The 16,289-nt window shown below is 36.1% G+C and overlaps 1 protein-coding gene across 1 annotated transcript in view; it reads right to left on the bottom strand.

The window, feature by feature from the left end:
- The window catches only part of VPS13B (vacuolar protein sorting 13 homolog B), a 795,867-nt gene that overhangs the window by 770,116 nt on the left and 9,462 nt on the right, over window positions 1-16,289 (bottom strand). The window contains 1 exon segment of the mRNA XM_042923372.1: window positions 532-675. Coding sequence (XP_042779306.1) covers window positions 532-675 — 144 coding nt within the window.

Raw genomic sequence — 16,289 nt, 5'->3', positions numbered from 1 at the left:
ACTTGGGATGAGCACATGGTGTGGTATGTAAGTGTTAAACACTATATTGTACACCTGAAACTAACGTAACACTGTACATTAATCAACTGGAATTAAACTAAAAACTTAAAAATTTTGACATGAAGGTAAATTCAAAATATTTTCATCTCAAAAAATGAGAAATTTTAATCTCATTTAGAAATGTCACATAAACAAAAAAATTACACAGGTCCTTGGCAAAAATTAAAAAACCTTCACCTAAAAATTGGACATAATGAAGTCCCACTGTTAGCTGATACAGATAATAAGCCATCTACATGATCCCTATAATAGTTATGATTACATTAAGTAAAATTAGTATGAAAATATCCATTAGAATGTTTATCCAAATTTAAGACAACCTTTCATAGTTACTTGTGACTTTACAATATGTTACTTTAATAAGCATGTGAGAAACAGTTAAGTATATGTAAGCTTTAGATAAAGACATATCAAACACTAATAACTATTAAAATTGGTTAACATAAACAACTAGATTCAATAACTTCTTACCTGTATTCCATCTTTAAGTTTCAAAATGCATTCCATTGTATTGATGGTAATTACCACTGGTTCTGAACCAAGCTTTGTCCATGGTACATGGATCCTCAACTCATGAATATGTCCACTTAAAAAAGTGAATGGTAATTTCAATTCCTTAAAACAAAATATTAAAGGTTAGTAAGTGCTTAATTTTTTCATTCTAATATCCAAATTACTTTCTGAAAAGAGAAATGAGGTTTCTAAAACAAAAACATTTTCAGAAATATTATTCAACAAAAAGTACCAAATAGTTTGTTAAACTATAGTTAAAGATACAACACAAAAATGTATTGTACAAGTTACTTTTAATAAGCTGCTTAACCTGCCTAGGTCTCCATTTCTTTTTCTGTTGAATGGATATAATATACAATACATGGTACATAATAAAGTTTCATACATGGTAGTGGCTGTAATAGTCTTAACAGACAGCATTAATTGAAATAACTGAATGGCATATTGTTTAAAACCTCCATCTAAAAAATATGTATTTAAAATGTGTTTTAAACAAAACAGGATCGTAAGGCAAGTTAAAAGGGTATGGAGGGAGCCGAGTTAGAAATAGGAGAGTGACCTAAAAAACAATTAACCTTGAAAAATAAAAAAAAAGTATTGAGCTTTATCCAATTAAAGATTGTACCTAGATACTATCTGGTCATAAAATTTAAATGTTTTCTGACTGGTTTCATTATTAGAAAAAAGGTTACAAATGAAAACATAAATGTCACCATAATCACTATATATCAGTAATTTGTTTCACTGATAAAATTTTTGTTACAAATCAACAAAGGAAAAAAATAAATTGTAGATTATAATTCAATCACATTTTCCCGTTATTTTAATTCTATTTGTGAAAGTTAAGATATACATTATTCATTCATCCAACAATTGCCCACCTACTTAGTTTAGCAACATAGTTAGCAATACAGTTAAACCTAAGCAGTATGGCAAACCACTGGGCAACTTGTTTAATGTATCTGTGTCACAGTTTCTTTATCTGTAAAATTTAGACAACAATATCACTGAGGATGAAATGAACTTACATAAAGTGCTTAGAATATTATCTTCCTCAAAGAGCAATTATTATAAAAAAGGTAACAACAAATGTGTGGGCCTCATGTATGTCCTCATAAGTATTTTTTCTTGCAAGAGCACAATACTAAAAATCCATTTCTACATTATTCTAGTGGTGTGTCACAATTTAAGTATTTGCCATTATTACATTAATTTGAAAGATGCAGTAGTTTCAAGTAAAAATCAACTGGCACATATATTTTGATCAGTGTCTATAACAAAACAATGTTTACCAAGCACTTACTATATACCAAGCACTTTACCTGCATACAATTATTTAATCCTTAAAAGAGCCCTAAAAGGTAAATACTATTATTCTACCAATTTTACAGATAAATCTGAGGCATTTAAAGGTCAAATAACTGCCCACAATGACACATTCTGGAAAATCAGGACTCAAAACTGGAAAATATGATGTCCTTGCTCTTCACTACAACTATACTGCATCTATACTTCCATTATGAGCACTTACTACTCTCCATTGGCTATGCACCTATTTGGACAATGAGCCCATGATATTGCCATCTCCACCACTTTCTCGTGTATAACAATGATACATTTGTGAAATGGCTACCAAAGTTGCAGTTTATGGGTACAAATTGGGTTTTCTCAGGAAGAAATTGAAAAAGCACAGGAATCAAGAAGTCAGTATCATCAGAATGCTACTAATCAACTTAACTACTATCTAAACACTAACACAAGAGGCAGCATTCTATATTTGAACATGGAATTTTAAACCATATCACCCATGTTGGAAATCCAGTTGAAGTCAAACATTTATTAATCATCTGACCATGAGCAAGATCATTTCCGTTTCCTCAGAGTTGTGATAAATAAATGAGAATACATTTATGTCTCATAAAAGACAAAACACAAATATTGTTATAACAGACCATCTTTTTTTTTTTTTTTAACATTTATTTTTGAGACAGAGAAACAGAGCATGAACGGGGGAGGGGCAGAGAGAGAGGGAGACACAGAATCTGAAGCAGGCTCCAGGCTCTGAGCCATCAGACCAGAGCCCAACGCGGGGCTCGAACTCACGGACCGCGAGATCATGACCTGAGTTGAAGTCGGACGCTTAACCGACTGAGCCACCCAGGCGCCCCAGACCATCCTTAATGTAACTATATAAACAATTTTCATCCCTTTTACTTCAAGATATATAGTACAACTTTAAAATATTTTATTCACTTATAACCATTAAGAAATACATTGTGAAAAACACATTCCTAAAACCAGAACATCTATGACTGCACAAAGTTTATTAGTAACAAAGAATTTAAGAAGGGGGTTGAATTGTTCTCAAAAACCTAATTCTAGGTGGGCTATCACAAAATATTTTAAAAGAAAACAGATATACTTTAAATTTAACAAACAACAAAAGCAAATATAGACAAATCTTAAAAACCTTCAGGCAGCAAAGAAAACATTCAAGAGAGTGAAAAAGCAACATATTGAATGGGAGAAACTATTTGCAAACCATGTTATCTAATGAAGGGTTAATATCTGAAACAACAAAAAGTAATCAATCTAAAAATGGGTAGGGGTGCCTGGGTGGCTCAGTCAGTTAAGCATCTGTCTTGGGCTGAGGACATGATCTTGCAATTTGTGAGCTGGAGCCCCGCATTGGGCTCTCTGATGTCAGCGCGGACCCTGCTTCAGATCTTCTGTCCGCCTCTCTCTCAGAAATAAACATTTAAAAACTAAAAACTTAAAAAAAATTTTTTTAATGGCTAAATGACTGGGGTACCTGGGTGGGTCAGTCAGTCAAGCTGATACTTGATCTCAGCTCAGGTCATGATCTCACAGCTTGTGGAATTGAGCCTCACATCAGGCTCTATGCTCACGGCACTGAGCCTGCTTGGGATTCTCTCTCCCGCTCTCTCTTCTCACTCTCTTTCAAAATAAATATTTTTTTTTTAATGGGCAAATGACTGAATAGACATAGAATACAATACAAATGGCCAACTAGTACAACATATGAAAAGATGCTCAACATCACTAATCAGGAAAATGTAAATCAAAACCACTATGACCTACCATCTCACACCTATTAGAATAACCACTATCAAAAAACAAAACGTAACAAGGGCTAACAAGTATGTGGACAAATTGGAACTTTTATGCCCTATTGGAGGAAATGTAAAGTGATGTAGCCACTAAAGAAAACATTATGAAAGTTCCTCAAAAAATTAAAAATAGAGCTTCCATCAAAAATCAGTTCTGAGTATATACCAAAAAGAACTGAAAGCAGGATCTCAAAAAGATATTTGCACAACCATGTTCACTGCAGCATTATTCACAATAGTCAAAAGGTGCAAGCAGTCTAAATATCCACTGAAAGATAAATGGATAATGAAAATGTGGTATATAGAATCAAATATTATCTTTAAAAGAGGAAATTCTGTCTTGTGCTACAACATGAACATGTTGAAGACATTATGCTAACTGAAATAAGCCAGTCACAAAAAGACAAACATTGTAGGTTTCTATTTATATAAAGTATCTAAAGCAGTCAAAATCTTAGAAAGTAAAATCATGATTGCCAGAGGCTGCAAGGGTATGGGGAGGAAAATGTAAACTGTTGTTAAATGGTTATAGAGTTTTAAGTTTTGAAAGATGAAAAAGTTATAGAGATCTGTTCAACAATGTGCATATAGTTAATTAACACTGTAATACTTAAAAATGGTTAAGATGATAAATTTTTTGTTATATGCTTTTTACTACAAAATAAAAATGAATACAGGACAGGACTTCAAGAATTCCGAGTTAGGAAGCTGGCAAATCCTCTTTCCAAAAAGCAATGATAAAACTGGACAAAGTTGTTAAAAATAACGGAAAATCAAGGGCAATAGCGAAGTCTAGCCTCAGGTCACAATATTTGTTGGTACAAGCAACAAAACAGCAGACTTGCCAGAAAATTAAGATAGAGATCGTGAGAACAAAATAGCCAAAGATGGCCTAGCTATGATTTCACATATCCCTGATAGTTTGGAAAGCTACCTGCATTTGCCCCATTGTGCTTACTCAGAGGAAAGGGAACTAACAAGCTACTCACTCATGGTTGACCAAGAGGCTGTGTAAATCCAGTAAGTTAAAAATATATAGATATGGATATATATATATATATATATATATATATATATATACACACACACACACACATCTATATATATCTATATATACACGTCCATATGTCGATGTGTGGATATACACGTCCATATGTCGATGTGTGGATATACACGTCCATATGTCGATGTGTGGATATACACGTCCATATGTCGATGTGTGGATATACACGTCCATATGTCGATGTGTGGATATACACGTCCATATGTCGATGTGTGGATATACACGTCCATATGTCGATGTGTGGATATACACGTCCATATGTCGATGTGTGGATATACACGTCCATATGTCGATGTGTGGATATACACGTCCATATGTCGATGTGTGGATATACACGTCCATATGTCGATGTGTGGATATACACGTCCATATGTCGATGTGTGGATATACACGTCCATGTCGATGTGTGGATATACACGTCCATATGTGGATGTGTGGATATACACGTCCATATGTGGATGTGTGGATATACACGTCCATATGTGGATGTGTGGATATACACGTCCATATGTCGATGTATATATATATATATATATATATATATATATATATATATATATGTCCATATATGGACATATATATATATCCATATATTGATATATAGATAGATGGGTCAGACTTACAAACTCCCTAAATTGAGAACATTATCCAGTCTATGCATATGTCCCATGACAAAGAGTGAAAGACTTACTGGTTCAATGGTTTAAAAAGCCTCTAGCCAATCACTAGCTGATGACTAAGTTATAGTGACCCAGGGTAATCCCTAGAAAGCCAGAGTTTAAAACACAAAGAATTGGGGGATGGGGAGAGGAAAAATATCAACCTTACAGGCCACACATTACAGGGGCAACACCACAAATGTAGTTCAGGCAAGTCACTGAAGAAATAAATAAACCAACAACACAAGAGATAGAGGAAATCAGAATTCAGAGTTGCTACAACTTGTTATCTAAAATGCTCAGTTTTCAACAAGAAACTATGAAACATGAAAAGTATACAAAGTAAATAGAAGCCGTCTCTGAAGGTAGTCAACTAAAGGACTTAGTTCACAAAAACTTCAAAACATCTATTATAAATGTTAAAAAAAAAAAAGAGGAAACCATATTTAAATAATTCAAGGAACATAAGACAATGGTTCATCAAATAGAAAATATCAATGAGACAGAAATGACCAAGAAGAACCAAGTGGAAATTAAGGAATTGAAAAGTACAATAAGTTAAATCAAAAATTCACTAAAAAAAACTCACAATAGGCAAAAAAACAAAAAACAAAAAAAACAAAAACAGAAAATCCACACCCAGACACACCACAGTGAAAATGTTGACAGCCAGACACAAAAAGAAATCTTGAAATAAGAGACAAAAAATAGCTAACTTCTCATTACAAACAATAATGGCAAGATGGTACTCGGAGGAAATTTATAAAAGCAAAAAACAAAAACAAAAACCTGTCAACCAAGAATTCTATATCCAGCAAAAGTATTCTTCAAAAGTGCAGGCAAAATAAAGGAATACCAAATAAACAAAGACTCTGCTAATTCACTGCTAACAAAATACTAGAATTTCATCAGACTGAAAAGGAGGAACACCAAATGGTAATTCAAATCCACACAAAAAGCGTCAATGAATGTTATTTTACATAGATAATTATTAAAGGACAGTATAAGTTTAGTTTTCTCCTGATGTAACAGGCCATTCCCTAAAACATAATTATAAAATTATATTATTGAAATTAGAATAACACAAAGATGCAATTCATAAGACAAAAATACAAAGAAGAGGGAAGAAATGGAGCTATAATGGAAAAAGTTTGTGTTTTAATATAACAAATTTAGCATTAATTTCAAATAGACTGTTAAAAAATGGATGCATATTGAAATCCTTTGAGCAACTACTAGGAACAAAAAATAATGTGAAAATTAAAGGAATTAAAATGAAACACTAAAAAATATCTACTTAAAGTAGTAAAGAGGGCTCCTGGGTGGCTCATTCAGACAAGTGTCCCAACTCTCGATTTCAGCTCAGGTCATGAGCTCATGGTTTGTGAGATTGAGCCCCATATCAGGCTCTGCACTGACAGCACAGAGCCTGCTTGGGAGGCTCTCTGTCCTTCATCTGCTTGTGCTCTCGCTCTCTCTCTCGAACACTTAAAATAGTGAAGAATATGAGAAAAACAAAAAAGACACAAGACACATTGAAAATAGCAAAATGGTAAGTGGAAATCCAACCATGTGATTAAAAACATTAAATGTGGAGATATTAAACACTCTAACAAACGCAAAGACTGTCAGACTGGATTTTTAAAAAGATCCAACTACATGTTCTCTTCAAGAGATATACTTTAGGAGCACCTGAGTGGCTCACTTGGTTGAGAATCAACTCTAGATTTTGGCTCAGGTCATGATCCCAGAGTTGTGGGATCAAGCCCCAGTTCAGGCTCTGTCCCTGGCGTGAAGCTTGCTGAAGATTCTCTCTCTCTCTCTCCCTCCCTCCACCCCCTCCCCAACTCATACGTGCTTGCTCTACAAAAATAACTTAAAAAGAGAGACATACTTTGGATTCAAAAATAGGTTGACAATTAAAAAAAAAAAAAAAAAGGTTTTTAACAATTTTTTTTTTTTTATAGATACATTGGGGATTGCCAGAGGCATAGAGTGATAGAGTGGAGGGGAGGCAAAATAGGTGAAAGGGGCCAAAAGGTACAAACTTTGAGTTATGTAATAAATAAGTCATGGGGCTGTAACGTACAGCATGGTGACTTTAATGATACTGAACTGTATATCTGAAAGTTGCTGAAAAAGTAAATCTTAAGTTCTTATTACAAAAAAAAAAAAAATTGTTAACTATGTATAGGGTGACAAATGTTAACTACACTTATTGGGGTAATTGGTCTTTTTGGAATATATAAAAATATCAATGGCACCTGGGTGGCTCAGTTAAGTATCTGACTCTTGATTTTCATTCAGGTCATGATCTCACAGCAGTGAGATCAAGCCCCATGTCAGGCTCTACGCTGGGTGTATAGCCTGCTTCAGATTCTCTCTCCTCCCCCCCGCCCGCCCGCCCCTCCCCTGTTCACTTGCTCTCTCAAAAAAAAAAAAAAAAAAAAAAAAAAAAAAAAAAAAAAATCGTATCATTATGCAGTACACCTAATATTACACTGTTATGTCAATTATCCCTCAATCAAAAAACAGAAATTGGGAGTGCCTGGGTGGCTCAGTCAGTTAAGCGTCCAGTTTCAGGCTCAGGTCATAATCTCATGGTTCATGAGTTCAAGCCCCATGTCAGGCTCTGTGCTGACAGCACAGATTCTGACCTGCTTCAGAATCTGGGTCTCCCTCTCTCTCTCTCTCTCTCTGCCTCTCCCCTGCTCACACTCTCGCTCTCTCTCTCAAAAATAAACATTAAAAAAACAACAACAGTAAATTAGACTCCAAGGAAGTCATGTGATCTAGTTTCTTGCCTGGAATACCTGAAATCAGGACATTTTCTTGCTATTTAGGGAAACGGTATAGATTCTCTTTTAGGCATACACAGTATTTTCATTTCTATGATCTTAGTTTCCAGCAGTGTTTCTGTCTCCCTGTTTTTCATATGACTGTTTTCCAATGTGAAAATTTTATCCCAGTCATGGCCTGAAATTGCAATGAACAAAATAAAATTTGAAAAGAGGTAGTTAAAGCTAAATAACATGCCAGTAAAACTTTTAAAGAGATGGTACCAGGCATGAACAACACAAAAATATAAGAATTAAAATTTAGTGTATTAGGGGAAAAAATATATATATTCATATATATACACTCACATGTACATTCATATATATACTCATACATATATTCACATATACTCATATATAACCTACAAATATACATATATATTCATATATGTATAATGCAAACAGCAACCACAGTACAGCTGGAGTAATTACCTTTTATCAAACAAAACAGACTTTGAGAAAAAAATTATTAAAGATAACACAAGATACTTGATAATGACATAGAGGTCTGTAAAACATATGTGAGCATAGCAACAGAACCCCAAAATACATAAAACAAAAACAAACAAAAGTAAAAAGAAAAATAGTTTAACAATCATAGACTTTAATAATCACTCACAATAATGAATAGAAAGAAAAAAAAAATCAATCCAGATATGGAACACTTGAACAATACTATCAACCAATCAAACCTGCAATCTATAAACCACTCCATCCAGCAAATGCAAAAATACACATTCATTTCAAGGAAAATCAGAAAGCATCTGTGCTAAATGAACATACAACATACAAAAATTTATGGGATGCAGCTAAAGACATGTGTAGCTGTAAACGCCTATAAGAACTACCTCAAACCAATAACCTACACTTCTACCTGAAATAGTAGAAAAACAAGCTAAACCCAGGTAAACTAAATAAGTTAACCCAAACTAAACAAGAAAAAAAAAAAAAAAAAAAAAAAGACCACAATAGGCAGGGAAGTGGGAGGGCATAATATGCAGTCAAACTGTAGTAAGATTGTTCAGGAAATGGTAAAAGTACTAAGACTCTAATAAGTCAAATATGCATTTTGTAACCTTTAGGGTAAGCAACTGAAGCAATTCTTAAAACAGTATGATTAAAAAGACTAAAGCAAGAATGACTAGCATGAAAGATGGACACATTTCAGAATGGTTCTTAAGTATGTTGAAAAATAACAGATCACTTAAATTTGTGTACACTTAACAATTTCTAGATATACAAGGTGGAAGTTGACAAAACTAAGAAGAAAAATAGATAAATACATAATCATAGTTGGAGATGTTAACATACCTCTCTTACTGATAGAACAAGCACACATGAAAATCCACATGGATTTACAAGATTTTAAGAACTCATTAACCAATTTGAAGTAAATGACATTTATGGAAAAATACAGCAACAACTGCAGAATACACACTTTTTAATCACCTGTACATGGAACAATTACAAAACCAGACCATACAATAATTCATAAAGTATAATGGATTAACCTGATATAGAGACTATGCTGACAACACTGGAATTAAACTAGAAATCAGTAACAAAGATAATTAGCAATTCCCCAAAGGTTTGGAAATTAAGCAACACACTTCTAAAAAACCCATGGATCAAAGAAAGTCAAAATGGAAATTAAAAATTTTTTGAATAATGAAAAACACAAAACTCTGTTACGTAACGCTAAATAGACGGTAAAGGGAAAAAGTCTATAGCATTAAATGCATATATTTCAACAGAAAAAGGTAGAAGAAGAAGGAAAAAAAAAAAAAAAAAAAAAAAATCAATGACCAAAGTTTTCATCTCAGGCGCTAGAGAAAACCAACAGAAGATCAACTCCAAAGAAAGTGGAATGGAAAACAAATGCCAAAATAAAAAATTCCATGACAAAAGACAGCAGAAAAAAGAAAATTAGAAGAATCGAAGTTAGTTCTATGCAGATAAAATTAATAAAATCCCAGCAATACTGATGAAGAAAATGGAAATCACCAGTATCACAAAGGAAAAAAGGATATCACAACAGATCCTAGATATTTTTTTAAAAATGAGTCAACTTTAAATTGGACCAAAAAGCCAACTCTATGGTTTTACATATGACAATTTTGATCAGGGGCTGGGAAACTTTTTCAGTAAGGCCCAGATAGCATATATTTTAAGTGTCTGCAAGCCATGCACTCTCTGTCCTATCTACTCACATCTGCCATTTTAGTTTGCAAAAGCAGCCACAGATAATATGTAAGCAAATGAAAACAGCTGTGCTCCAATAAAATGTTACTTTAAAAAGTGGGCCCATTGTTTGCTGATCTCTGATTTTGAAGAAATGGAGAAATTCACTGTAAAACATACCTAACCAAAACTAACAAAAGATGAAAAATCTAAAAAGTCCTAGATCTTCTAAAGAAAATAAGTCAAGAATTTAAAACTTTCCAAACTGAGAAAACTCCTGACCCACGACACCATGACTCATTTTCCCTAACATTTAAAAAACTTACAAAAGAACAAAGTTGGAGATTACACACTTCCTGATTTCAAAACTTACTACAAAGTTATGGTAACCAAAACAAAGTGATACTGATATAATGACAAACATACAAACCACCAAGGGAACTGTATTGAAAGCCCAGAAATAAACCCTCAAATCTATGGCCAGGTGATCTTCAAGGGTGCCAAGACCATTCAATGGGGAAAGGACTTCAACAAATGGTGTTAGTAAAACTGGATTTATAGAAACAAATGAAGTTAGATCTTTATACCACATACAAAAATTAACTCAAGATGAATCGAACACCTAAATGGAAAGCTACAACTATAAAGCTCCAAGAAAACAAAAAGCTTCATGACACTGCACTTGACAATAATTTCTTAGATAGGACACCCAAAGCCCAGGGATCAAAAGAAAAATATGTTGGACTTCATCAAAATTTAAAACTTTTCATCAAAAGACAGTATCAATAGACTTGAAGGCAACCCACAATGGGAGAAAATATTCATAAATCATGTTTCTGATTAAGGACTGGTAATCAGAACATATAAATAATTCCTACAACCCAATAACAACAAAAAAAACAGCACAATTTTAAATATGAGCAGAGCACTTGAATAGACATTTCTCCAAAAATATACACATAGCAAATAAGCACATGAAAAGATGTTCAACAGCAAGCATTATGAAAATGCAAATCAAAACCACAATGAAACACCATGTCACACCCACTAGGATGGCTGTAATCAAAAAAAAAAAAAAAAAAAAAAGTCAAAAACAACAAGTGTTGGTGAAGACAGTGAGCAACTAGAGCCCTTGTACATTGCTGATAGGGATGAAAAATGGTATAGCCACTGTGGAGAATAGTATGGCAATTCCACAAAAATTTATTTTTATTATTTTTTTTTTTTTTGAGAGAGAGAAAATGAGGAGGGGAGGGGCAGACAGGGAGAGGGAGAGAGAGAATCTTAAGCAGGCTCCACACCCAGCACGGAGCCCAACACAGGGCCCAGCTCTCACAGCCATGAGATAATGACCTGAGCTGAAAACAAGAGTTGGACACTAAACTGACCGCGCCACCCAGGCACTCCTCAAAAATTTAAACACAGAATTTCTATACAATCTAGCAATTCCACTTTTGGGTATATATCCAAAACAACTAAAAGGGACAAAAAATAGGTATTTGTACATCCATGTTTGCAGCAGCATTACTCACAACAGCCAAAAGGCAGAAGCAACCCAAATGTACATCAATGGATGAATGAACAAAATCTGGTATATACAATGGACTATTAAGTCCATTATTATTAATGGACTGAATATTAAGATTATTCAGTCTTAAAAAGGAAGGAAATTCTATACATGCTACAACATGAACGAACCTTGAACACATCATGCTAATAAGTTAAATAAGCCAGTCATAAAAGGATAAATATTGTAAGTTTCCATTTGTAAGGTTAAGAGTAGTCAAAGTTCATAAGTTCATAAAAACAAAAAGAATGGTGGTTGCCATTCTAGGTGGTTGCCTACCAGGGGCTGGTAAAAGAGAACAGGGAGTTAGTGGCTCAATGGATCTAGAGGTTCAGTTTGGGAAACTGAAAAAGTAATGGCTGTACGACAATGTAAATGTTATCAATGCCACAGAACTATACAATAAAAAATGGCTAAAATGGTAAATTTTGGCATGTATATTTTACCAAAATGGAAAAATATCTTACATAGACTCATATTATAAAAAGAGGAACTTCTTTGCAAATAATTTAGTGGAATCAATAAATCTATGATAATCAAAACCGGATAAGGACATTACAAGAAAAGAGAAATCACAGACCACAATCATTTATAAACATAACTGATACAAAACTAAATAAAAAGGGTGCCTGGGTGGTTCGGTCGGTTCAGCGTCCAACTCTTAATCTTGACTCAGGTCACGATCTCACAATTTGTGTGATAGAGCTCTGCACTGGCAGCCCAGAGCCTGCTTGGGATTCTCAATCTCTCTCTTCCTCTCTCTGCCCCTCCCCTGCTCTCTCTCACAATAAACTTTAAAAAAAAAAAAAAAAAAAAAAAAAAAAAAAAAAAAAACTGGAGCACCTGGGTGGCTCAGTAGGTTGAGCATCCAACTTCAGTTCACGTCATGATGTCACAGTTATTGAGTTTGAGCCCCACATGAGACTCTCTGCTGTCAGACAGAGCCTGCTTAGGATCCTCAGTACCCTTTCCTCTCTGCCACTCCCCTGCTCATGCTCTCTGTCAAAAATAAACAAAGACAGGCCCGCCCTGACCAAACAATGGAGGCCATTAACCCAGTGCTGTTCTATGAACCAAACTTGGACTTCTGATCACTATATTCCACTACCCAGTAAGAAATGATAAAGAGACGTATCTAGAAAGAAGTTGCTGCGGCCAAGGTCAAAGAGGTCCAGTGAACAGCCTTCTGAATGTTACTTTAAAGTCTCCCTCAAGCGATATTAATCAGAAGATGGCGGCGTAGGAGGTCACTGGGCTCACCATGTCAGCTGACCACTTAGATTCCACCCACATCTGCCTAAATAACCCAGAAAACCACCAGAAGACTAGCAGAATAGACTCTCTGGAGCCAAGCATAGACGAGAGGCCCCCAGAAGAGGGTAGGAAGGGCGGGGAGGCGGTGCACACTACCCGGACTGACGGGAGGGAGCCAGGACGGTGGAGGGGCAGCCTGCCAGGCAAGGCAGAGCCCGAGTCTGACTTGCAAAAGCGGAGGGGTCGGACAGAGTGAGTCCTGACAGCCAGCGGAACTTAACATCTGGAATGTTATAAGTCAACAGCTCTGCTCCAAGAGCGGGAGGGCTAGAGGACAGGGAGGGAGAGTTGTTGAGCCCCAGAGGACACAGCTCAGGTTGGCAGGGAACAAAGGCGCTAGCCAGCACCATTACCCTTGCCCATCCCCCAGCCAAAATCCCAAAGGGAACCAGTTCCCGACAGGGAACATGCTTGCACCTCGCAAACACCCAACACCGTACTTCTGCGGATCCATCCCTCCAGTGGCAGGTCTGACTCCCTCCCGGAGCCGCAGGGCCCCTCCCAAAGGGGATCACTGAAGGAAAAGTGAGCTGAGCCTCCCCGTCCCGACCCTGTGCACCTTGCCAATCCACCCCAGCTAATACGCCAGATCCCATCGAAGCAGCACCACAAGCCTGGCAGTATGCAAGTAGCCCAGACAGGGGCCACACCACTCCACAGTGAGACCTGTGCCTGGGAGAGAAGGTAAGGTACACGCCAGTCTGACTGGCCCTGGCAGTGGGCTGGGGGCAGATATCAGGTCTGACTGTGGCCCCGCCCACCAACTTGAGTTGGTGGAAGGACAGGGGAAGAGCCCTGCAGTTCCCCACCACCCCAGGGACTACCCAAAATGACGAAACGGAGGAATTCTCCCCAAAAGAAACTCCAGGAAGTAGCGACAGCTAACGAACTGATCAAAAACGATTTAAACAATGTAACAGAAAATGAATTTAAAATAATAGTCATAAAATTAATCGCTGGGCTTGAAAAAAGTATAGAGGACAGCAGAGAATCTATTACTACAGAGATCAAGGGACTAACAAACAGTCAGGAGGAGCTAAAAACTGCTATAAATGAGCTGCAAAATAAAATGGATGTGACCACAGCTCGGATTGAAGAGGCAGAGGAGAGAAAAGGTGAGTGAGAAGATAAAATTATGGAAAAAGAGGAAGCTAAGAAAAAGAGATAAAAAATCCAGGACTATGAGGGGAGAATTAGAGAACTAAGTGACACAATTAAACATAATAACATATGCATAATTGGGATTCCAGAGGAGGAAGAGAGAGGAAAAGGTACTGAAGGTGTACTTGAAGAAATCATAGGTGAGAACTTCCCTGGATCTGGGGAAGGAAAAAGGCATTGAAATCCAAGAGGCACAGAGAACTCCCTTCAGACGTAACTTGAATCGATCTTCTGAACAACATATCATAGTCAAACTGGCAAAATACAAGGATAAAGAGAAAATTCTGAAAGCAGCTAGGGATAAACATGCTCTAACATATAAAGGGAGACCTAGAAGACTCGTGACCGATCTCTCTCCTGAAACTTGGCAGGCCAGAAAGGAATGGCAGGAAATCTTCAATGTGATGAACAGAAAAAATATGCAGCTGAGAATCCCTTATGCAGCAAGTCTGTCATTTAGAATAGAAGGAGAGATAAAGGTCTTCCCAAACAAAAACTGAAGGAATTCGTCACCACTAAACCAGCCCTACTAGAGATCCTAAGGGGGATCCTGTGAGACAAGGTACCAGAGACATCCCTACAAGCATGAAACCTACCGACATCACAATGACTCTAAACCCATATCTTTCTATAATAACACTGAACATCAATGCACTAAATGCTCCAACCAAAAGACACAGGGTATCAGAATGGATAAAAAAACAAGACCCATCTATTTCCTGTCTACAAGAGACTCATTTTAGACCTGAGGACACCTTCAGATTGAAAGTGAGGGGATGGAGATCTATCATGCTACTGGAAGTCAAAAGAAAGCTGGAGTAGCCATACTTATATCAGACAAACTACACTTTAAATTAAAGGTTGTAACAAGAGATGAAGAAGGGCATTATATAATAATTACAGGGTCTATCCATCAGGAAGAGCAACAATTATAAATGTCTATGTGCCAAATACAGGAGCCCCCAAATATATAAAACAATTAATCACAAACATAAGCAACCTTATTGATAAGAATGTGGTAACTGCAGGGGACTTTAACACTCCACTTACAACAATGGATAGATCATCTACACACAGGATCAATAAAGAAACAAGGGCGCTGAAGGATACATTGGATCAGATGGACTTGGCAGATATATTAAGAACTCTGCATCCCAAAGCAACAGAATATACTTTCTTCTCGAGTGCACATGGAACATTCTCCAAGATAGATCACATACTGGGTCACAAAACAGCCCTTCATAAGTATACAAGAATTGAGATCATACCATGTACACTTTCAGACCACAATGCTATGGAAGCTTGAAATCAACCACAAGAAAAAGTCTGGAAAATGTCCAAAAGCATGGAGGTTAAAGAACACCCTACTAAAGAATGAATGGGTCAACCAGGCAATTAGAGAAGAAATTAAGAAATATATGGAAACAAACGAAAATGAAAATACAATCCAAACACTTTGGGATGCAGCAAAGGCAGTCCCGAGAGGAAAATACATTGCAATCCAGGCCTATCTCAAGAAACAAGAAAAAATCCCAAATACAAAATCTAACAGCACACCTAAAGGAAACAGAAGCAGAATAGCAAAGACACCCCAAACCCAGCAGAGGAAGAGAAATAATAAAGATCGGAGAAGTAAACAATATAGAATCTAAAAAAAACTGTAGAGCAGATCAATGAAACCAAGAGTTGCTTTTTGAAAAAATAAACAGAATTGATAAACCTAGCCAGGCTCTCAAGAAGGGAGAGGACCCAAATAGATAAAATCATGAATGAAAATGGAATTATTACAACCAATCCCTCAGA

Source organism: Panthera leo, chromosome F2 (assembly GCF_018350215.1).
Source record: "Panthera leo isolate Ple1 chromosome F2, P.leo_Ple1_pat1.1, whole genome shotgun sequence".
In the NCBI taxonomy this organism is placed as follows: domain Eukaryota; kingdom Metazoa; phylum Chordata; class Mammalia; order Carnivora; family Felidae; genus Panthera; species Panthera leo.
Note: the sequence above shows the minus strand (reverse complement) of the source record. Positions and strands in the feature narration are given on the sequence as shown.